Genomic DNA, 22,834 nt, shown 5'->3' on the forward strand with positions numbered 1-22,834 from the left:
GTAAGACTCTGCTGAACGGGGATTCCGAAGGCGGCCACGGCTTCAGTAATCGCGCCGCTGCCCAAGCAGGAGAACACGACCGAAGAGGCGCAGCGGGGCCGTTTTCGTCCCTGTCGGGGCCGGGAAGGGAGGCGGAGGCCGAAGCCGCAGCTGCGGAGATAAATGATGGGAGGTGGACGGGGTGGGGGCTGGGGAAACGAGCTGAGGAATTGGTGGGAGGACGCGCGATAGTAGGGTTTCCTGTTTCTGAACTTTAGAATTTAAAAGCCCCACCCGAGTGGACGGTGGCGTCCAGTTGTCATAACAACCCGCAGTCCGGCGGCGGGAGGGGCCGGGGGCGGGGCGGTAGGAGGGGCCGGGGCGGGGCGTCGGGCGGGGCTAACGGGCTGCAGCCAAGAAACGGACGTGGAGGCGCGGTCAGGATTCTGCCGGACTGGGGCTGCTGCTTCGTGTAGTCTTCGGCAGTCCGTTCGGTGAGCGACGCGCCTCAACCTGGCGTTCAGGACCCTTCACGGTCTGGTCCGTTTGCACCACAAACTCCAGCAACTGAAAACTTCTTCCCCCAACACGTTGGGTACTTTTCACTCCTCTGAGCTCTTAGGTGCTCTTGCCGCAGCCTGTAGTGCCTTTTCCTCCTCTGTTACCTTGTCCTCCTGGAGAACTTCAGAGTCTCTGGTTGTCCCCTTCAACCAGATGATTCTGTTGCCCTCTGATCTGCCCTGCAGCGGAGAACATCCTGTGATGTATATACCAGATCTGCCCTGCTGTTCCCAGATCAGAGTACACCAAGCTCCTGCCCCACTCCTGTGAGCACAGAAAAAGCAAAAAGCCCCCATTCACCTCGCCTGCTGCTTCCCTTGTTGGGAGCCAAGGCTGGGGCAGGAGTGTTCTCTTCCTATTTTATAGTGACAGAGGCCTTTCGGGCTGCAAGTATTCTCAAGATGCCGGCTCTGAAGTGCCATCACCCCACATTTCTAAGCCTCCTTGACCCCTGAAGGGGGTCTGTTAAGACTCTGGGATACAAAAGGGGTGTGTTGGCCAACTGCCTGATAATTTGAGTGTCAACTCCAAAAAAAGTATTCTGGGGACTCCAAAATGTCTATTCTGTTCCTTTGTAAGGGGGCAGTAAAAAGCAGTGGCTTGAAATCCCCTCTGACTTTGATACAAATTCTGTCTGTAGATGATAATAATATCTATGTTATATTGGACATATATAGTTTACATATTATATATATGTATCATATATCTGTCATATATCTATACATATATCTATGTATCATTCTGTACATCATATCCATATACCCACATATCAAATATATATATATCAATACATGTATCTATATATTATTGTAAAATATCACCATATCCATACATCTGTGGCTCCATGGCTCTATCCTGCATTGTGCGTGGACACACACACACACACAGTACACAGCACAGTGCCTGGCACTCAGTAACAGGAACCTGCCAACTAGAAGGAAGATGGGGTATGTGGTCCCCCAATCTTTTCAACCCCCAAGGCAAGGGATGGTATATGCTTTGAAAAGTCAGCACCCTGAGCTCTCAACCCTTGTCTCTGGGACCCTCTCTCTTTAGGGTCCCAGAGACCCATCATCCAAGGATGGGATGGGTCCTTGGATGATGGTACGCTGAGCGGCATCCCATGGCATCTCATGATGAAGATCGGCGGCCCTCACTGCCCAGCCCCTGGGACGCCATCCTAGAGGCCGTCAAGGATCAGCTCCCGTCTCTGGACTCGGATTCCTCCTCGGTAAGCAAGCACCTTCCTACATCTTCCTAGGCCCCCACTGCACTCTCCTCCCGTGACAGACACGATGCTGACCAGAGGGCTCAGTGTCATGTAAGCGAAGTACCAAGCTGTCACCTCCCTGCACTGCTCATTCCATGCCAGGCATTAACTGGGCTTAGCGGGTGGCAGGTAACCCAGAACTGGGCGCCCTGCATCTCACCTCCACCAGGTGGTGCTGCTGAGCCCATTTCTAAATCAGCCTCTGAAATCGGTGTCAGCGAGGCCCTTTGGAAGGGAACTGGTCTCCCCAGACAGTCAGAGAGCCGGAGAGCCGGGGACAGGGCAGGCGAGTGGAAGACGAGGCCCTCCTGGCTCTGCCTCCGGGCCGTTTAACCCAAAGCCTTCTCATCTGTCCACAGTCAGACCATGAAGATGAGGAGCTGTTCATCTTCCAGCGAAATCAAACCGCCCTGATTCCAGACTTGTCAGAGGAACTGGCCGACGACCCTGCTGGGGCCTGGATCACTTCCTCTGGGTCTCCTCCTGAGGTCTGTTAAATGCAGGCTCCAGGGGTCCACGGACCTGGGACCCTTCAGTCAGAATAGGGTGTGGGTGCTCCTGGCCCTCACTGGGCTCTAAAGCAGTGTGGTTCTAAAGAGGTTAACCGCGCCCCCCCCCCCGCCCCCCGTCTAGCATCACCCAGGCCTTTCTCCAGGTACAGCCCAAGGAGTTCAGACACCAAACATCTACTGGCCTTGTGCACATCATGCTCCCAGGAGCCCAGAACACTTAGAGCTGGGGGCAGGGACTTGATTTTCTATCTGATTGTACCCCCTGTACCCCTTTGATCCCTCACCACACACACATAGTCCTGAGTGCAAGCACTGACCCAGGGTCATCATACAGAGCCAGGGCATGTCCACACCAGAAGTCACCCACACCCCCAGCCAGGCCTAGAAATACATCTGAAATAACTCTAAACAGGAAAACTGCCAAGGCTGCCAAGCTCCCTGGTTAGTTCAGTTGGAACTATGTCTACTTCACTTAGTTTTGTGTTTTTTCCATTTCTACAATTACCTCGGCAGTTACTCTTCCAGACAATTATGGTTTAACCTGGGATGGAAAAGCCTGTACCAGCTCACGGGGGTTGAGGCTGTGGGCTCTGTCTGGAGACAAAGGGCCTGGGTGTTGTCTTTTCCACCTCTAACCACTTGCACCTGTGCACACTGGCCAAAAGGGTGGAACAACCCAAGTGTCCATCAACAGACAAAATGGATAAACGATAAACAACAGACAATATGGATACAATGGAGTATATCCATATAACAGAATAGAATTCATCCATGAAAAGGAATGCAGTCCTGACACACAGCACAACACGGGTGAACCTTGGAAACACGAAGCCAAGTGGAAGGACACCCAAGACAAGTATTGTGTGATTCCACTCCGATGAAATATCTAGAGCAGGCAAACCTATAGCGACAGGAAGTAGATGAGCATTCACCAGGGGCTGGGGGAGGGAAGGTATAGGGTTTCTGTTCCAGGTGATGGCAGATTTTGTGTTCCTTGCACATCTTACCACACAACCCCCCGCCCTCCCCCCGAGGGATGTTTGGAGGCTGCTAACCAGGGACATCTGTTTCCTGCGTAGCCAGCTGTGGTGCCTGTAGAATCCGCCGTGGAGCCCTGGGGCGAGTGGAACGCATGGCCCCGGCCCCAGGAGTCGGCCCCTCTGGAAGGAAGGGCCCCCGGCAAGAGTAGCTCTCTTCTCAGGATGTCTGCAGAGATCCCCCCACAGCAGCTTGATGATGCGGGCGGGACCCTCAACCCCAGCGGGTCGCAGAGTCCTCGCCAGGGGCCTCAGGGAGAGGCCACCTGCTCCCCTCTGGAAGCAGGCCTGCAGACAGAGCCCCCAGGCGCGGCCTCACGGGCCCAGGAAGGCTCAGACGCTGCCAACCGCAGAGCCCTGCGGAGAGAGAGGAGGAAGATGATCGAGAAAGACATCCTCCACAAAGTCACTTGGGACGGCCGGGACCCAGCCTGCTCTGACACGAGCGGAGGGAAGGAAAAGGCCTGCGACGCTGTGGAGGTGCCTTCAGAGGAGCCCCCGGGGCATCTGCCCGTGCTTTCCCTCCAGGTAGGCGTGCCCCCAGCCCAGGCTTCCTCAAGGTGTTGGTCCTCCCCACTATGTCTGTCTTAGTTTCTTTGGGCTGTGATAACAAAAGTCCCATAGACTTGGGCAGGGGGCTTAAACAACAGAAACTAATTTTTCACAGTCTGAAATCTGGAAGTCCAAGGTCAAGGCTCCATCACATTTGGTGTCTAGTTGAGAGCATGCTTCCTGGTTCATTTGGAAGGATGCGGGAGCTCCCTGGAGTCTCCTTTTAAGGGCACTAATCCCATTCATGAGGGCTCCCCCGCTGTGACCTCGTCACCTTCAAATACCATCACACTGGGGATTAGGAGTTCAACACATGAATTTCGGAGGGACACAGAGATTCAGTCCGTAGCAATGACCTCAGGCCCACGGCACCAGGCCTACCATCAGGCAGGCAAGTCCTACCTGCCAGACAGACAATCCTCAGAGTTACAGTGAACAGGGAGGAGCACATAGTCCCCAGCTTTCTTAAAACAGAAAGAAAAAAGAAAACTAACCCCAAGCATCATCATGAAGACACAGAAGATAGAGCAGACCGTGAGGAAGCAGCACCTGGAAACCTTCAAGCCCTCGTTCTCATACACGCAGTGAGCTCCCATTAATGCTGTCATTTAGATCATCCACGAGAGCCAGCATGATGACAAAGCCGGTTCAGAGATCATGAGAAACTGGGGTTTTGTTCAACAGCGGAGTGGGGAATGTGGAGATTAAATTGCTACACTAAGTACAGTAGCTCAATGGGGCAACAGAACCGGTACCTTTGGGCTTAGCTGCTCCAGTGGAGGGAAAAGAAAACCCTTGCATTTCTCAGTTTCACAAAGTTGTCAAACAGGTGAGCCCTGGTCAGTTACGCACACCAGCCCTCCCCGAGAAAGATGGGCTCATTAGAAGATGCCCCCATATGACATAGAAACATCACAAAATTATCTTTGTTGCCTTATTTGACAGATTTTCGTAACAACCTAGAGAAAATTGGCATCGAGGTGTACCCGGAGGTCACTTTCACCAATTCCATCCTGTCAATTCCATTCTTTCCTCAAACCCCGGTGGGAGGCGCTCAAGGCCTTAACAGGACACACTAATTCCTGATGAACATCTCTGTGCCCACTGCATCACCGCCCCCACAGCCCTCTTCCAAGCCCTCCAATCTCAACAGTTGCTGTGTTTCTTAAAGGAGCAAAACGTTCTAACCTCCCAACATTCTAAACCTGCCTGAACCTAGTTTTAAAATGACACTGAGCTTCCTCTAAGCCAGACAATGTCTTTGTGCCAGAAATAGAAGTATTGCCCCAAAAAAGGCATAGGAAAGGGGGTGGCAAGAAAGGCAGACCCCACCCACCTTCACGGGGGTGGTTCATTCTGCAAAGCCTATGTGTGGGGTGGGTGAGCCGGGGTGGGTGAGTGAGCTGCCTCATCTCAACCCTGGTTTCTGCCCCAGCCATCCTGGGACAGCCTCTGTGGATCCAGAATTCCTGTCCCTGGGACCCCGAGGCAGCCTCATCATCACTGCTCTAATTATTTCAGGAACTTGAAGAGTGGGATTTGGATCAAGTCCTTCTGAGTCTGACTGGGCGAGAAGAGGACCGGGGCGATGGTGCTCCTAGAGCTGCGTGGTGGGCTGCTGACCGCCTCCAGGGCCAAGGTTTGACCTTGAGCACCAGGGGTGGGGTGGGGGGGCGAGTACATCTCCCAAAGTGGCTCATTCCAGGGCTTCCCAGTGAAACGGGGGGTGGGCTGGGCAGGGTCACCTCAGCAGCTCACCACACCCTCTGTGCTGCTCAGCCCTCGCCTTCCCACACACACAGGACGTAAGACTTCATCCATCCATCCATCCATCCATCCTTTGATTCACTCACCAACTCACCCATTCATCCCCCTGCTATATATGTGACTGCCTTTTCCTTCCTCTCCACCTCCTCAGACCTTCCTCTTTCCTTCTGGAAGCCAAGTAATCTTGCATTTTGTGCCCCCTTCAGCCAGCTCCTAAACAGAATCCTACTTCCACGCTCTCTGTTTACAAACAAGTTCAGTTCAGTTCAGTCGCTCAGTCGTGTCCGACTCTTTGCGACCCCATGAATCGCAGCACGCCAGGCCTCCCTGTCCATCACCAACTCCCGGAGTTTACTCAAACTCATGCCCATCGAGTCGGTGATGCCATCCAGCATTTCATCCTCTGTCGTCTCCTTCTCCTCCTGCCCCCAATCCCTCCCAGCATCAGGGTCTTTTCCAATGAGTCAACTCTTCGCACGAGGTGGTCAAAGTGTTGGAGTTTCAACTTCAGCATCAGTCCTTCCAATGAACACCCAGGACTTCTCTCCTTTAGGATGGACTGGTTGGATCTCCTTGCAGTCCAAGGGACTCTCAAGAGTCTTCTCCAACACCACAGTTCAAAAGCATCAGTTTTTTGGCGCTCAGCTTTCTGCACAGTCCAACTCTCACATCCATACATGACCACTGGAAAAACCATAGCCTTGACCAGATGGACCTTTGTTGGTAAAATAATGTCTCTGCTTTTTAATATGCTATCTAGGTTGGTCATAACCTTCCTTCCAAGGAGTAAGCATCTTTTAATTTCATGGCTGCAATCACCATCTGCAGTGATCTTGGAGCCCAAAAAAATAGTCTGACACTGTTTCTACTGTCTCCCCATCTATTTCCCATGAGGTGATGGGACCAGATGCCATGATCTTAGTTTACTGAATGTTAAGCTTTAAGCCAACTTTTTCACTCTCCTCTTTCACTTTCATCAAGAGGCTTTTCAGTTCCTCTTCACTTTCTGCCATAAGGGTGGTGTCATCTGCATATCTGAGGTTATTGATATTTCTCCCGGCAATCTTGATTCCAGTTTGTGCTTCTTCCAGCCCAGCGTTTCTCATGATGTACTCTGCATATAAGTTAAATAACCAGGGTGACAATATACAGCCTTGATGTACTGCTCTTCCTATTTGGAACCAGTCTGTTGTTCCATGTCCAGTTCTAACTGTTGCTTCCTGACCTGCATACAGGTTTCTCAAGAGGCAGGTCAGGTGGTCTGGTATGCCCATCTTTTTAAGAATTTTCCACAGTTTATTGTGATCCACACAGTCGAAGGCTTTGGCGTAGTCAATAAAGCAGAAATAGATGTTTTTCTGGAACTCTCTTGCTTTTTTGATGATCCAGCAGATATTGGCAATTTGATCTCTGGTTCCTCTGCCTTTTCTAAAATCAGCTTGAACATCTGGAAGTTCTCAGTTCACGTATTGCTGAAGCCTGACTTGGAGAATTTTGAGCATTACTTTACTAGCGTGTAAGATGAGTGCAATTGTGTGGTAGTTTGAGCATTCTTTGGGATTGCCTTTCTTAGGGATTGGAATGAAAACTGACCTTTTCCAGTCCTGTGGCCACTGCTGAGTTTTCCAAATTTGCTGGCATATTGCATGCAGCACTTTCACAGCATCATCTTTTAGGATTTGAAATAGCTCAACTGGAATTCCATCACATCCACTAGCTTTGTTAGTAGTGATGCTTTCTAAGGCCCACTTGACTTCACATTCCAGGATGCCTGGCTCTAGGTGAGTGATCACACCATTGTGATTATCTGGCTCATGAAGATCTTTTTTGTACAGTTCTTCTGTGTATTCTTGCCACCTCTTCTTAATATTTTCTGCTTCTGTTAGGTCCACACCATTTCTGTCCTTTATCGAACCCATCTTTGCCTGAAATGTTCCCTTGATATCTCTAATTTTCTTGAAGAGATCTCTAGTCTTTCCCATTCTGTTGTTTTCCTCTATTTATTTGCATTGATCGCTGAGGAAGGCTATCCTATCTCTCCTGGCTATTCTTTGGAACTGTGCATTCAAATGGGAATATCTTTTCTTTTCTCCTTTGCTTTTTGCTTCCCTTCTTTTCACGGCTATTTGTTAAGGCCTCCTCAGACAACCATTTTGCCTCTTTGCATTTCTTTTCCATGGGGATGGTCTTGATCCCTGTCTCCTGTACAATGTCACGAACCTCTGTCCATAGTTCATCAGGCAGTCTGTCTATCAGATCTAATCCCTTAAATCTATTTCTCACTTCCACTGTATAGTCATAAGGGATTTGATTTAGGTCATACCTGAATGGTCTAGTGGTTTTCCCTACTTTCTTCAGTTTAAGTCTGAATTTGGCAATAAGGAATTCATGATCTGAGCCACAGTCAGCTCCTGGTCTTGTTTTTGCTGACTGTATAGAGCTTCTCCATCTTTGGCTGCAAAGAATATAATCAATCTGATTTCGGTGTTGACCATCTGGTGATGTCCATGTGTAGAGTCTTCTCTTGTGTTGTTGGAAGAGGGTGTTTGCTATGACCAGTGCATTCTCTTGGCAAAACCCTATTAGCCTTTGCCTGCTTCATTCCATACTCCAAGGCCAAATTTGCCTGTTACTCCAGGTGTTTCTTGACTTCCTACTTTTGCATTCCAGTCCCCTATAATGAAAAGGACATCTTTTTTGGGTGTTAGTTCTAAAAGGTCTTGTAGGTCTTCATAGAACCATTCAACTTCAGCTTCTTCAGCGTTACTAGTTGGGGCATAGGCTTGGATTACCGTGATAGTGAATGATTTGCCTTGGAAACGAACAGAGATCATTCTGTCGTTTTTGAGATTGCATCCAAGTACTGCATTTCAGACTCTTTTGTTGACTATGATGGCTACTCCATTTCTTCTAAGGGATTCCTGCCCACAGTAGTAGATATAATGGTCATCTGAGTTAAATTCACCCAATTCAGTCCATTTTAGTTCGCTGATTCCTAGAATGTCAACATTCACTCTTGCCATCTCCTGTTTGACCACTTCCAGTTTGCCTTGATTCATGGACCTAACATTCCAGGTTCCTATGCAATATTGCTCTTTACAGCATCGGACCTTGCTTCTATCACCAGTCCCATCCACAACTGGGTATTGTTTTTGCTTTGGCTCCATCCCTTCATTCTTTCTGGAGTTATTTCTCCACTGATCTCCAGTAGCATATTGGGCACCTATCGACCTGGGGAGTTCCTCTTTCAGTAGCCTATCATTTTGCCTTCTCATACTGTTCATGGGGTTCTCAAGGCAAGAATACTGAAGTGGTTTACCATTCCCTTCTCCAGTGGACCACATTCTGTCAGACCCAACCCGTCTTGGGTGGCCCCACACGGCATGGCTTAGTTTCATTGAGTTAGACACGACTGTGGTCCTGTGATCAGATTGGCTAGTTTTCTGTAATTATGGTTTTAGTGTGTCTGCCCCTGATGCCCTCTCGCAACACCTACCGTCTTACTTGGGTTTCTCTTACCTCGGACTCGGGGTATCTCTTCACGGCTGCTCCAGAAAAGCACAGCCACTGCTCCTTACCTTGGACGAGGGGTATCTTCTCACAGCCGCCCCTCCTGATGAAAGGTTGTTGCTGAACGATAAGACGCCGGGATTCTTGGCCTCCGGAGGAGACGAATTCAATCTGGGGCCAGAGACGAGGCTGGATCGCTCAGAACTTTTGTGTAATAAAGTTTTATTAAAGTATAAAGGAGATAGAGAAAGCTTCTGACATAGGCATCAGAAGGGGGCAGAAAGAGTACCCCCCCTTCTAGGCTTCAGCTGTATGTTATATAGTCACTCGCAGTCTGTTAATGAAAAGAAAGGAATGTCTTAAAATTTAGAATGGCACCAGATAATTCATCCCCGGCCATAAACGATTGACTTGAATCTTTACCAAACAAATAGTTTCGTTTACATAGATTAGGGGAACAATATCTGAGTAAGTAGGTTGGGCCATTTGGCGGAATCAACTTGAAGACAGAGTCTGGGGTACATTAACATAGCTTAAGACAAACATTTCCATAAGAAAAAAATGTATTGGTTAACTCAAGGTTTTGAGAATAGTTAGCTTCAGGTGAAGCCAGGTGTCATGGCAACACAGCATTTTAAGAGAAACCTCCTTTTAAATTTGTATAGAGAAGAAAAAAAAATATCGCTTCCTCCCGCCTCTTAAGAGAGATAAAAATGTCTGGCACTTGCAGCCTCTTTCCTCCATCTGGAGACCCCTGGCCTTCCTGCCTGTTACCCTCTCATTCCCCCCTTTTCTTTTAGGAGAATTATGTTGCCTAGGGAAAAGGGGCGTCGTCCTCATTCCATAACTGCTTCTGAGCTGACAAGGGGCATTGTCCCTAAATTGGTGAGGCAACATATTCTCCTCATCCTCATACTGAGGATGTCTTATTCTGGGGCCCCAAATAGTAGTTGGAAGAAGCTGCATTCGTAGCAGGAGTTTGAGCAACCCTTTGTAACTTAAAAGCTTGCAGACGACTGGAAACAAATCCAATTACACAGTTACAGATGGCGGGAGCAAACAGCAAAAACAAAACAACCCGAATTATTGTAATTAAGATATTTTTCCACCATGAGGAATTAGTTAACGATTTCCAAAGTGAGGAAATTGAGATTTCGATTTCAGGATTATCCATGGCCCAGATCATCTTGTTCATGTGTTCAGTGAAGTGAGTAACGTTAGTGCTCATATCAGGTATATACGTGCAGCATTGGGTGTGAATGATGGCACAAGTTCCTCCTTGGGCAGCTGTCAGAATATCTAAAGCCAACCTGTTTTGTAAAACCACCTTTCTAATTTGTGCTTGTTCAGCATTAAGAGCTGAAATCGCTTTTTGAGAATCTAGTAATGCCTGCTGAGTGAAATTAGTCAAAGCATCCACTCATAGCATAACATCTGCAGTTCCCAAAGAGGGGACAAACACTGCCGCCAAATAATCATACCAGTGAAATACAGACCTTGCCCACCGAGTTTTAAGGTGGGGAAGATTAGCAGGCCTTTCTGGAAGCTCTGAAAATATAAAGCCGTGAGTAAAGGCTAGACCCAGGGTGCATCTCCCTATCCAGCCAGGGGGAAGCCAAGCCCATAGGTAAGAGCCACATATCCAATAAGTCCCGTTTGGAGCAAGCCAGCGTGACTGAGATATCCAGTCCCAATTAGTGCCTGGCCAGACAAAGGGAGATCCTGAACTGGGATTGGAAAACACGGGAATGATTACGTTACATATTTCCTGAGACAAAAATCCCACTGTTTTCCAATCATTGTAATTAAGTTGTTGGCCAACTTTGGGGGATGGCTCTATTTGTTCCCAGCATATGGGGGCAGTAGATATTAGACGTCCTTTTTCAGGAGTTAGCCATATAACCTCATCCCATATTTGATAAACATCAGGTAAAAAACCATCAGATCTAGACCTATTTGTCTTATGTGCAGCAAAATAGTCATTAAACTGAGACAATGTATAATTAAAATTAAAAGTCACGTTATGTCCATAGTTCAAATACAAAGTGTTGCACCAGTCCATTCCAGGGCTGTTAGATGTCATCAGATGATGAAGAAGAGGCATCACACGCGATTGTTGTCGAAGGTATTTGCAGACTTGGAGAAAGTCTTTTCCTTGAAGTGGAGCTGTCCACCACGGGAAGCCTTCCACTGATGAAGAGGGGAGTGCTCCGCAGACCCAGCAGTTAGACTGATTGTGGAATGCAGCGTAGGAGTGAGCCCAGGACAGGAAGGCATTGTCTTGAGGATCAAATGGCAGACTCAGGATTTCTGGAGTCAGCAGAAGTAGGCTCACATAGATTATCAGGCCCATCTGAAAAGTACAAAGTCGGAGCATAGCAAGTAAAGACATAAAATGACATCACTTAGTTCCGGTCAGGGTGCCACCTCTTGACTCGAGTGTGATGTATCCATGAATCAATTCCTGGGACTTTGACAGCTGTGGGAGAAGAAAGAATAACCTGGTAAGGGCCTTCCCAGAGGGGCTCGGGGGATGGGCCCCCAGACCCCAATGTTTTTATGAGGACCTCAGTTCCTGGCTTGCTGGATTCAGAGGCTGGGTCAGGAGTCGTCTCCCGGAGTTCTGTTAATGCCTGTTGAAAAGCTGACAGCTGAGTTACATAATTAGTTAACTCCAAGGCTTCAGGGTCTATAACAGCGTCTGTGCGTAAGAAAGGCCTTCCATAAATACATTCAAAGGGGGACAGTCCCTCCTTTTTGGGGGCAGTTTGAGCCCTCATTAAAGCTATGGGTAGGACTTTAATCCAGTTGTCCTGCGTTTCTTGAGTTAATTTGCGCAGATGTCTTTTGATAATGTCATTAGCTTTTTCAACCTTTCCTGAGGATTGGGGTCTCCAGGAGCAGTGTAAGTGATACTCTATTTCTAGAGCTTTAGACACCCCCTGAGTTACAGCACCTTTAAAGGCAGAGCCATTGTCACTCTGAAGGCTCCGTGGCAGCCCAAACTGGGGATAATTTCATGGATTAAAATCTTTATAACCTCTTTAGCTTGTTCACTATGACAGGGGAACGCCTCAATCCACCCAGTAAAAGTATCCACCCAAACTTGTAAGCAAGAATATCCATTAGCTTTTGGCATATGAGTAAAATCAATTTCCCAGTCCTCTCCAGGATACTTTCCACTTCATTGTAATCCAGATTTTGCTAGCTTCTCAGTCTTTGGGTTATTTTTCTGACAAACCTCACACCTTTTGAGCATGTTCTTTAAAGTTTTCATTACATTTTTACCTTCAAACAAACAAGAAGCCATCTGGTAAGTACTTTTTGCACCCAAATGCAAACTCTGGTGTAAATCCTTAAGAATTTTCCACTGAGCATTTTCAGGAAATATTAATCGTCCATCCTCGGACTGTAACCATCCTTTATCAGTAATCTTTGCTCCTCTTTTCTCACATCTTTCTAATTCTTCCTCAGTATATTGTGGCTTTTCCTGTTCCACAGGACCTGTCCAGATCAAAGGCATCTGTAGGGAGGGGGTTTCGTAAAGTGCCGCTTTTTTGGCTTGAGAGTCAGCTGACAGGTTACCGGTGGCTACTTTACTCCCATCCTTGCCGTGCCCTTTGCAATGCATAACCGCTACTTTTTTAGGACAATATATAGCATTTAAAAGTCTCTCAATCTCTCTGAAATGCTTAATAGGGTCTCCTGTTGCTGTTTTAAACTGTCTTTCTTTCCATATCGCTGCATGAGCATGTAAAGTCAAATAAGCATACTTAGAATCGGTGTAGATATTTACTCCCTGTCCCTTGCTTAACTCTAGAGCTCGGGTCAGAGCCACAAGCTCCGCTAACTGGCACTGGTTTCCTGGGGGAGAGATTTTGCTTCTAAAACCTGTTCAGCAGTCACCACGGCATAACCTGCTTTACGCTTTCCATCCCGAACAAAAGAACTGCCATCTGTAAATATTTTCATGTCAGGATTGTCTAATGGGGTATCCATTAGATCCTCCCAAGCTGCATAGTTTAAAGTTAGGAATTGGGAACAATCGTGATCAGGTGTTTCATTTTTCTTCTCAGGAAGGAAAGTAGCAGGATTTAAATTTCCACAAACTTTAAGCTTAGTTACTGGTCCTTCTAACAACAATGACTGATATTTAAGAAGTCTACTGTCTGTCATCCAAATATTAACCTTAGAATTTAAGATTCCACTCACATCATGAGAAGTCAGTATAGTAAGGTTTCGTCCATTAATTATTTTTAAAGCTTCAGGTGCTAATAAAGCCGTGGCCCCAACTACTTTTAAGCAGTGGGGCCACCCACGTGCAATTACATCTAATTCTTTGCTTAGATAAGCAATAGGTTGCTGGTGAGGCCCTCGGGGTTGTGTCAAAACTCCCAAGGCCATACCTTTTCTTTCAGTGACATACAAGTTAAATTCTGACCCTGTGGGCAAACTCAAAGCGGGAGCTTGCAGGAGAGCAGTCTGAAGAAACTTAAAAGCCTTTTGAGTATCTGGAGACCAAATCAGTTTTTGGTTTGGGCCTGCTGAGTTTCAGCTATAAGTTTACATAAAGGCCGGGCAAGTTCCCCATAGCCCAGAATCCAAATATGACAGTAGCCTGTGATTCCCAAAAATCCTCTCAATTGTCTTAAAGTCATAGGTAGGGGATGATTTAGGATAGGTTTAATTCTCTCAGGGCCTATGGCCCTAGTCCCTTCTGATATGATTAGGCCCAGATATCTAACAGATGGTTGACAAAGCAGAGCCTTTTCTCTTGATGCCTTGTAACCGCAGCGTGCCAGAACGTTTAAGAAATCTTCTGAGGCTCGTGAACAAGCTTCCTCTGTCCCAGCACAGAGCAAAATATCATCTACATATTGTAACACTACCGCTTCAGAGCTATTAAAGTTTCATAGATCCCGTGACAAACTTTGTCCAAATAAGTGAGGACTGTCACGAAATCCCTGGGGCAAAACTGTCCAAGTTAACTGAGAAGCTGGCTGAGTAGGGTCTTCAAAGGCAAATAGAAATTGACTTTCTTCCACCAAAGGCACTGAATAGAAGGCATCTTTTAAATCAATTACTGAAAATTATTTGGCTCGTTCAGGAATTTCAGACAATAGAGTATAAGGATTAGGCACCAAGGGGTGTAAAGGAACCACAGCCTCATTTATTATTCGTGAATCTTGAGCTAATCTCCATTTACCATCTGATTTCTTTATACCCAAAATAGGAGTGTTGCATGGACTGTTACAGGGAACTAATAGTCCCTGCTCCTTTAAATTCTCAATGATGGGTTTTAACCCTTCCTTAACCTCAGGTTTCAGTGGATGCTGCTTCTTGTGTGGAAACAAGTGCAGGTCTTTGAGCTTGACAACTACAGGAATAGCATTTTGTGCTCAACCCGCAGATTTTCCATCAGCCCATACTCTAGGATTCACATTTTTTTCAACTAAAGGGAGAGAAAGGGAGGGCTCCATATTCATGAAAACAGAGGCATGAACCTTGCTCAGTATATCCCTCCCCAAAAGGGGTGAGGGTGATTCTGGCACAATAAGAAACTCGTGTGAAAATAGCACAGAATCCCAGTTGCACGATAGAGAATAACTGAAATAATACCTTTTGGCTCGTCCAGACAGTCCCATTACGGAAACGGATAGGGAAGAAAGTGGGCCAGGGGCTTCAGTAAGCACGGAGTAAGTTGCCCCAGTATCTAAAAGGAAATTGACCGATTGGCCTCCCACCGTTATCAATACCCGGGGATCCTCAGGTGTAATTAGGACGGGAGCTTGTGTGGGGACCCCCAGGCACCTTCAGTCCTGATGGTTTTGAGAGTCAGACCCCTGAGCCCTACGCCTCTTTGGGCAGTCTCTCCTCCAGTGTGGTCCTTTGCAGACCAGACATGGAGCCGGGGGCGGCTTAGATGCCTGAGGGCAATCCCGCTTGAGATGCCCCGCCTTTCCACAGTAATAGCAAGCCCATCCCTTTTCACCCGGGCCCCTCTGGGCATTTTTCTCAGGCTGTTTAAGAACGGTTTTCATAGCCATTGCGAGGGCTTCCGCCTTTTCCTTTGTCTTTCTCTGCCTTTCTTTCTTTTCCTCATATTCCCTACCATAATAGACTGTCTGAGCCAGTTGTAATGGATTATCTAAAGACTGATTTGGTCCATAAGCCCGTTTTGATAATTTACAGCGAATATCTGGAGCCGACTGAGTGAGAAATCTATCCTTTAAGGTCACTTTTCCCTCTTCACTTTCGGGATCAATCTCAGTGAATCTGCGAAGGGCTTCTCTCAGTCTGTCTAGGAATTTACCAGGAGCTTCCTTCTCCTCCTGTTCTATGTCTGCCAGTTTGCCGTAGTTTAAAGGTTTAGAACGTGCCTGCCTGAGTCCTTCAAGAATACATCTGACAAAATGACTCTGATCCCATCTTCCTTTAGCAGTGTTATAGTCCCAGTCTGGTTCTGTAGCTGGGACCGCCTGACTCCCAGTGGGTACCGCGGCTATGCAGTATCACATAGGAAGACCAGGTGTGTCTTCTTTAAGCCCTGGGGATCAAATCTATCCCAGTTTTTCAGGATACAGTTCAAAGGAGTGAGGCTGGAATTGTTAGCTCCCATCTGTAAGAGAGAAAAAAAGCGACCAGCGCCATTTTTTCTACCGGAGGCGTCCCTCCCTGCTCTAGATGGGGGTGTAGACAGACTTTACACCAAAAGCTTTTCCTTCCTGGTCGGACTTATTCTGTCCCTTACCGACGCAGGCGTCACACTCGTCCCTCCCGGTTCTACCACCGAGATGGGGTGGGGATGCACCAGGGGTAGACCTGACGGCATCCCTGACTGACGTCCAGCTCTTCACCTCGCTTGCCTCTGATGCCACCTGGGGTGCAATCAGAGTAACCGTCCGGAATGCCTCCCAAGCTAAGACCTCTGGGGGACACATTCATCACCTGAGTGCCTGTGCACGACCCTGAGAATATTCCTGACCGCAATAAGACCTGCACGAACTTTAAACTGAGATGCTCCTTCCAAGCGTCACCACACCGGTATAAGAGCCTCCTCTGGTCCACTAAGAGCCAGTGTTACCAAAGGAAAAAAACCCCATTGCAGTTCCAATCTGAGTAACCTTTAACCTCAGAGATGCTCTTGGAGCTAGAGCTCCATCTAGCTTCCAAACTTTCGATGCCTAGCGAGGCTAGGCGCTTCCTGACTACCAATCCAAGTTTGAGACCTAGGCCACCTAGTACACAGTAGCAACATAGATTACAAGTCCCTTGAAAGCCTATGATCCGATAAATTAGGTTAGTACTTTTAGTTTCCAAGGAGTTATGAAATGGTCAAAGAGACCGAAAAGTTTGACCGAAAAAGGAGAGTTCGGTCCACACACTTTGCCCATTTCTGGTCGGTTCTCGAAGGAGACATTGGGTGCCTCCTGGCATTGGCAGGTCAGTATAAACCCCCGACAGGTTTCTGCCATAAGCCTTATGAGGTCACCACGGAACCGAAGAGCTGGGCTCCTCACTTGCTTTGCGAAGAGCGTTTCATTCATTCACACAAGCCCACCATAGAGTTAGTAAAGTACAGTGGAAAACATGTTCGCTAGGAGAACAAAGAACTACAGCTCCAAGCATCCCTACCTTGTCCTGAAGGATCCCGGACAAGCCCCTAAGATGAAAGGTTGTTGCTGAACGATAAGACACCGGCCGGAGGAGACGAATTCAATCCAGGGCCAGAGACGAGGCTGGATCGCTCAGAGCTTTTGTGTAATAAAGTTTTATTAAAGTATAAAGGAGATAGAGAAAGCTTCTGACATAGGCATCAGAAGGGGGCAGAGAGAGTACCCCCCTTCTAAAGTCTTCAGCTGTATGTTATATAGTCACTCGCAGTCTGTTAATGAAAAGAAAGGAATGTCTTAAAATTTAGAATGGCACCAGATAATTCATCCCCGGCCATAAAGAATTGACTTGAATCTTTACCAAAGAAATAGTTTCGTTTACATAGATTAGGGGAACAATATCTGAGTAAGTAGGTTGGGCCATTTGGCAGAACCAACTTGAAGACAGAGTCTGGGGTACATTACCATAGCATAAGACAAACATTTCCATAAGAAAAAATGTATTGGTTAACTCAAGGTCTTGAGAATAGTTAGCTTCAGGTGAAACCAGGTGTCATGGCAACACAGCATTTTAAGAGAAACCTCCTTTTAAATTTGTATAGAGAAGAAAAAAAAATATTGCTAGTTTGTTTCCTCCTGCCTCTTAAGAGAGATAAAAATGTCTGACTCTTGCAGCCTATTTCCTCAGCTTGGAGATCCCTGGCCTTCCTGCCTGTTACCCTCTCACTGACCTTGAACGTGGAGTAGCTCCTCTCAGCCCTCCTGCGCCGGCAGCAGCCGCTCCTTGGAGGTGGGGTTGCTCCTCTCGGCCGCCACCCCTGACCTCGGACGTGGGGAAGCTCCTCTCGGCCGCTGCTCCTACGCTGCCGCAGCCTGGCGCTCTCGGTCGCTACCTCTGACCTTGGGCGAGGGGTAGCTCCTCACCGCCACGCTTCGGCGCCGTCCTTCGCAGCTGGTGTGCTTCTGCAACAAAGCCAGGGCTAACTCCTTCACTGGGCTTGTGGTCTGGCTCTGGGCAGTTTCCTAAAAGAGTTTCCCATAAAAGCGAGTGGACGGAGAAGGCAATGGCACCCCACTCCAGTCCTCTTGCTTGGAAAATCCCATGGACAGTGGAGCCTGGTATGCTGCAGTCCATGAGGTCGCTCAGAGTCGGACATGACTGAGCGACTTCACTTTCACTTTTCACTTTCATGCGCTGGAGAAGGAAATGGCAACCCACTCCAGTGTTCTTGCCTGGAGAATCCCAGGGATGGGGGAGCCTGGTGGGCTGCTGTCTATGGGGTTGCACACAGTCAGACATGACTGAAGTGACTTAGCAGCTTAGCAGCAGTCACTCAGTCATGTCTGACTCCTGGTGACCCCATGGACTGCAGCACACCAGACTCCCCTGTCCATCACCAAATCCCAGAGCTTGCTCAAACTCATGTCCATCAAGTCAGAGATGCCATCCAACCATCTCATCCTCTGTCATCCCCTTCTCCTAAAAAAAAAAAAAAAAAAAGCGAGTGGAGGCCGGCCTGAGGCAAAGAAGGTGCAATTTCCAGCCCCTGGTTCCAGAGCAAAGGCTGCTTTTAAGAAGGGTTTTGCTTGTAATTTAACCCCTTAGAGCAGGGTATGGAGAAACTCACCCTGCTACAAGTGGGGCAGGGTTGAGGGGCTTAGTGACTGCCCCCTTGGGCGGCAGTGCAGCGGAACCTGCTATCCATTTGTTTGTGTGCTACGTGCTCAGCCTCAGCCATGTCTTTCTCTCTGCAGCCCCATGGACTGTAGCCCACCAGGCTCTTCTGTCCATGGAATTTTCCAGGCAAGAATACTAGAGTCGGTTTCCACTATGCTCCAGGGGATCTTCTTGATCCAGGGGTCTCCTGCATTGGCAGGTGGATTCTTTACCATTTGGGCCATCTGGGAATGCCCTGTTCTTCATTTAAAGGCACACAAGCCTTTAACTAAGCTATTCCACTTCTACAATCTATCATCACACATCTATCTTAACACGGAAGGATATAAAGTACATTCAGTGAAAAAAAGTCTATAGAGGGGGGCTTAACTAGTGGTTCAGAGGTTAAGAATCACGCTTGCACTGCATGCGGGCATGGGTTCCATCCTTGGTCAGGGAACTAAGATCCCACATCCCGCCTAGTGAGGCCAAAAAAAAAAAAGCAACCTATAGACAATGATCCTATTGCTATTTAAAAAAACTTTTTTAAGATTTTTCTTGGATGTGGGCTGGCTTTATAGAATTTGTTACAATTTTGTTTCTGTTTGGGGTTTGTTTGCATTTTTTATTTCTTACGTTTTTGTTTTTTTGGCAAGGAGGCATGTGGGATCTTAGCTTCCTGACCAGGGATTGAACCTGTACCCCTGCATTGGAAGGCTAACTACTGCACCACCAGGGAAGCTCCCCCTGTTGCTATTTTTTAAAAAAAGGAAAAAACACGCACAAGTGTTAACCATGGTTCCCTCTGACAAGTGAGACAGGAGCCAGGGAGTGGACAACCTTGTGAACAGGTGGTCACCCTTGCTTCCTGGGGTGCACACAGCTCCCTGCTTGGGAAAGAAGGGGCCCCTCACCCTGCTGAGCTGGAGGGGGCCACACTAAGGTTGTGAGCCGCAGAGGGTGGGCTGGGCCCCTGGCACTTCTCTGTGCGTAAGCCCAGCACCTCCACGCGAGGAGCCCTGAGGCTCAGGCTGCAGTGGGTCAAAGCAGGGGCTGTGTCCTCACCAAGCTGCCTTCCCCCTCCCCGCAGACCACACCGCGCCCAGCACCCAGGAACGGCTCATGGAACGCCTCAGCCTCCTGTGCTCCAGGCAGTCCAGAGCCGCTGCCTCTGCTAGGAGAGTGCCTGCTGACATGCCCTGGGAAGCCTGGCCCCAGGAAGCCGGAAGCAGGTGGGCCTTGTTGACCCCTGGCCCCGTCCTCCCTAGTAGTGGCTTCTCTCAGCATTTATGGTGCCTTGATTTAAGGGCAGGGCACCTGATGTGTGTTTCTCTTCATCTCAAGAATATGATCAGGAGTCAGTATTACTATTACCCCCCATTTTACAGATGGGGAAACAGGCTGAGAGGTTGACTTGCCCAGGACATAAGTGGCAGAGCTGGGACTCAGGCCCCAAAGCACGTGCTCTTTCCCACCCCATGGGAATCCTCCCTAGGGGAGGACCCTCTCCTCTGGCCACTGTTGATTGGGCCAGCCTCGAGCATCTGTCCCCAGCCAGGTCAGCTGGGGGGCGGGGTGGGCAGAGGTGGGGACAGGGCCCTGGGGTCCCTTGATGTCCAGCTGCATCCCAACTTCCGACACTCTGGTTGTCCCACGCTTTTTAGAAGTCTGAGAGCCAGGAATTCCCTTTCTTGCCTGAGCTAGCTGAAGCGGGCTTCTGTCCCTGACAACCCACGTGTCCGACAGAAAGGACTCTGCACTGTCCAGTCAGTAGCCACTGGCTACACATGGCTAGTGCAGCTGAGGAACGGGATTTCTACTTTATATTAGCTTAAATGCAAGTTTAAATAGCTTTCGGCAAGTGTCCACCACACTGGAAGTGCAGATACAGAACGTCTAAGCGCCACGCAGAGTTCCACTGGACAGCGCTGGCCTGAATCCTGAGGACTGTTCTCAGGACCTGCCTCAGGGTCCTGTACGGGGGCCCCCAGCCCAGCAGAGGCAGGTCACGGTGACCACCGGGAAGTGACTCAGCTACCCCCACCCCAGATGTGCTTCCAGGGAGCTGGGCTTCCAGGCACTGGCCCAGGACGCGCGGCTGAGGAACCCGGTGGAGCCTCCCACCATATTCATTGACCTGCGGCCGACAAAGACATCGGACCAGAGACCCTCGGAGAGGTACGGGAAGTGCAGACTGCCCTGCGGTGGGCCTGCTGCTTCGGGAAGAAGGGGACTCGGACAGCAGGTCTTGGGGGCTCCACTCACTGGAGAAGTGCTTTCACCCAGGAACTGAGTCTGGCCCATAATCCCATGGGGCCCCAGCCACAGGCCCTCCCTGCAGGGAGGTGGGAAGCTGGGGCAGGGGGGCTTGCTTAGCCGAGGCTGGGGTACCCGGCCCTGGCCGCACCCCTCCACCACCTGCAGGAAGCTCACTGGCCCTGCGGCTTTGGCCGGCTGCCCATCCTCTCGTCTTGGGTCACATGGGAGCCCTGGGCACTCCAAGTCCCTGGCGGGAGCCACGCTGGACCAGAGTAGATTGCACATGTCCAGAGGAAACCACCTCTTGTCTGCCCGCAGCTCCAGCTCCTCTGACAGTGAGGAGGCGGAAGAAGAGACAGCAGCTCAAAGAGACACGCAGGGCCCAGCCAGGCTACGGTAACCGCAAGGGGCGCCCCTCACCATCACAGGCGGGGATGCTCACCTGGTCCCAGCTCATGTTTTTTTTTTTTTTTTTCAGCTCATGTTTTTAATTGCTGCTCTCAGCATCTTGCACGCACAGGGCTGGCACAGGAGGGTGTGGGCTGCTCTGGGAGGCTGGCAGGGTAGCCCAGCTTGCCCTACTCCCCTCCAGACAACCCCCAGGATTCCTTAGCTTGATCTCAAGAAGGGGTTACATTTTCTTTCTGAAAAATGGCTCCGCAAATTGACTTGCTCCCTGCCAGTGATGGCAACAGAGGTGAAGAGACTTTGCAGGGATGGGACTACGTGATGGTTAACGGCCGGAGAGGAAAGGCTCAGGTCAGCTAAGTGAAACATCAGATTCAGGGAAGGCTCGGGTCTCTGAGGCACGGTGGCCACCCCAGGGCCGCAGGGTGAATTTGCACTAGGTGCTCTGGAAGTCTCTGTCGCTTTTGGACTTCCAGACCTTGCAGATTCTGCCCTCTGGGAACGTCAGAGTCTACTGCAGCTTTCCTCCCACGTGGTGTGTGGCTGGACATCCCAGGAACAAAAAGGGGAGACACACTGGGGTTGAGAAGTGTCCCACAGGGGTCCTCCCAGAGGCCTTTAGCGTGCTGATGTGCTCTGTGACTCGGTGTGGGCCGGGAGGCCGCAGTCCTGGTTTCTTTAGTATCCTGAGAACCAGGCACGCGCTCCAGAGGCGCCCTGGCTTCCCTCTGTTGGGGTCCTGTTTCGGGCACAGTACCCCAGGATTGTGGCCCAGCACTGGGAGGCGGGCTCCACTCGGCGCTGATGGAGGGCACATCTTCTGTGTCATAGGGACTGCACGGGGAAGAGTCGGCTCCTCCAGCAGCTCAGGGCATCTCGGGAGGCAGCAGCGCGGCCTCAGCTGCCTGCCGGCGAGAGGTCTGTCAGTCAGAAGGCTCAGGCCCCTGGAGATCCGGCCGGGTCCAGCCCTGGGGTGAAGCAGCACGGAATGCTCTGGGCCGAGAGGGGCACACAGGCCAGACCCGCAGGGGTAAGTCCCAGCGATAGCCCTGGAGGCCTGGTGCCTCCTCGGGGTCAGCCGTAGATGCCTCAGGTCTGAGGAGGTGAGCTGGTGATCTGACTTGCCTTTGATACCAACACCAAGGCACTGGTGGTCCCTTCACTCTCCCGCTCCCATCTGCAGCACAGGGACCCCCCAACTGGGGCTCTGCTGCAGCCCTCTGCTGGAGTTCAATCAGAACATCTTCACGCGCTGACAGCAAGGACGAAGTGCAGACCTGTACATACAGCATGACACGTCACCTGGCCCCACATCCTCCAGAAAAGGGCCAGACAGAAACACCATGGAGACAACGGATTTGTTCTGACAGTGGGACTAGGGGGCTTTCTCAGCTTTTTCCATTTCTGCATTTTTTTCCTCTTTAATGTGCATCTATTGATTTCCATCATACAAGTGGTTTTTTTGTTGTTTTCTTTTAACTACATAACTTAAGTAAATCTTCTTTAGAGAATTTCAGGGCTGAAAAGGTCTTGAAAAACTTAGCTTGATTTTCTGGGTCCTTGATGTTTGCTGTTTTGAACAAACCACGACACACACACACAGACAACACACACCACACACCACACACACACAATGTTTGGATGGAAGGGTGAACTGAAATTTGCTCTTTTTTCCTTAACCAAGACACAAAGGCGGCATGTATATAATC

The 22,834-nt window shown here is 49.3% G+C and overlaps 2 protein-coding genes across 2 annotated transcripts; one reads left to right on the forward strand and one right to left on the reverse strand.

Annotated features, from left to right (window-relative positions):
• The first annotated feature begins 371 nt into the window (after positions 1-371).
• DNAAF8 (dynein axonemal assembly factor 8) lies at positions 372-22,381 on the forward strand. Its single transcript, XM_061153889.1, has 9 exons — positions 372-473; positions 1,597-1,771; positions 2,170-2,298; positions 3,402-3,887; positions 5,433-5,550; positions 19,549-19,690; positions 20,508-20,636; positions 21,036-21,113; positions 22,309-22,381. Exons 2-9 carry the CDS (start codon positions 1,664-1,666, stop codon positions 22,379-22,381), a joined length of 1,263 nt encoding a protein of 420 aa, XP_061009872.1. The 5' UTR covers positions 372-473; positions 1,597-1,663.
• On the reverse strand, positions 9,405-17,969 carry LOC133063416 (endogenous retrovirus group PABLB member 1 Env polyprotein-like). Its single transcript, XM_061152769.1, has 2 exons — positions 17,533-17,969; positions 9,405-11,667 (listed from the first exon to the last, which is right to left on the reverse strand). The coding sequence occupies exon 2, from the start codon at positions 11,578-11,580 to the stop codon at positions 10,609-10,611; it is 972 nt and encodes a 323-aa protein (XP_061008752.1). The 5' UTR covers positions 11,581-11,667; positions 17,533-17,969; the 3' UTR covers positions 9,405-10,608.
• Positions 22,382-22,834: the final 453 nt, after the last annotated feature.

The sequence above is a fragment of the Dama dama genome, chromosome 10 (assembly GCF_033118175.1).
Source record: "Dama dama isolate Ldn47 chromosome 10, ASM3311817v1, whole genome shotgun sequence".
Taxonomy (NCBI): domain Eukaryota; kingdom Metazoa; phylum Chordata; class Mammalia; order Artiodactyla; family Cervidae; genus Dama; species Dama dama.

Bases quoted from the DNA above. Each gene is read 5' to 3' on its own strand.
- DNAAF8 (XM_061153889.1), top strand. From the start codon at position 1,664: ATGGCATCTCATGATGAAGATCGGCGGCCCTCACTGCCCAGCCCCTGG. The intron at 3,888-5,432 runs GTAGGCGTGCCC...TAATTATTTCAG, and splicing joins TGCCCGTGCTTTCCCTCCAG to GAACTTGAAGAGTGGGATTT. The intron at 21,114-22,308 runs GTAACCGCAAGG...TCCCATCTGCAG, and splicing joins CAGGGCCCAGCCAGGCTACG to CACAGGGACCCCCCAACTGG.
- LOC133063416 (XM_061152769.1), bottom strand. From the start codon at position 11,580: ATGTCTTTACTTGCTATGCTCCGACTTTGTACTTTTCAGATGGGCCTG.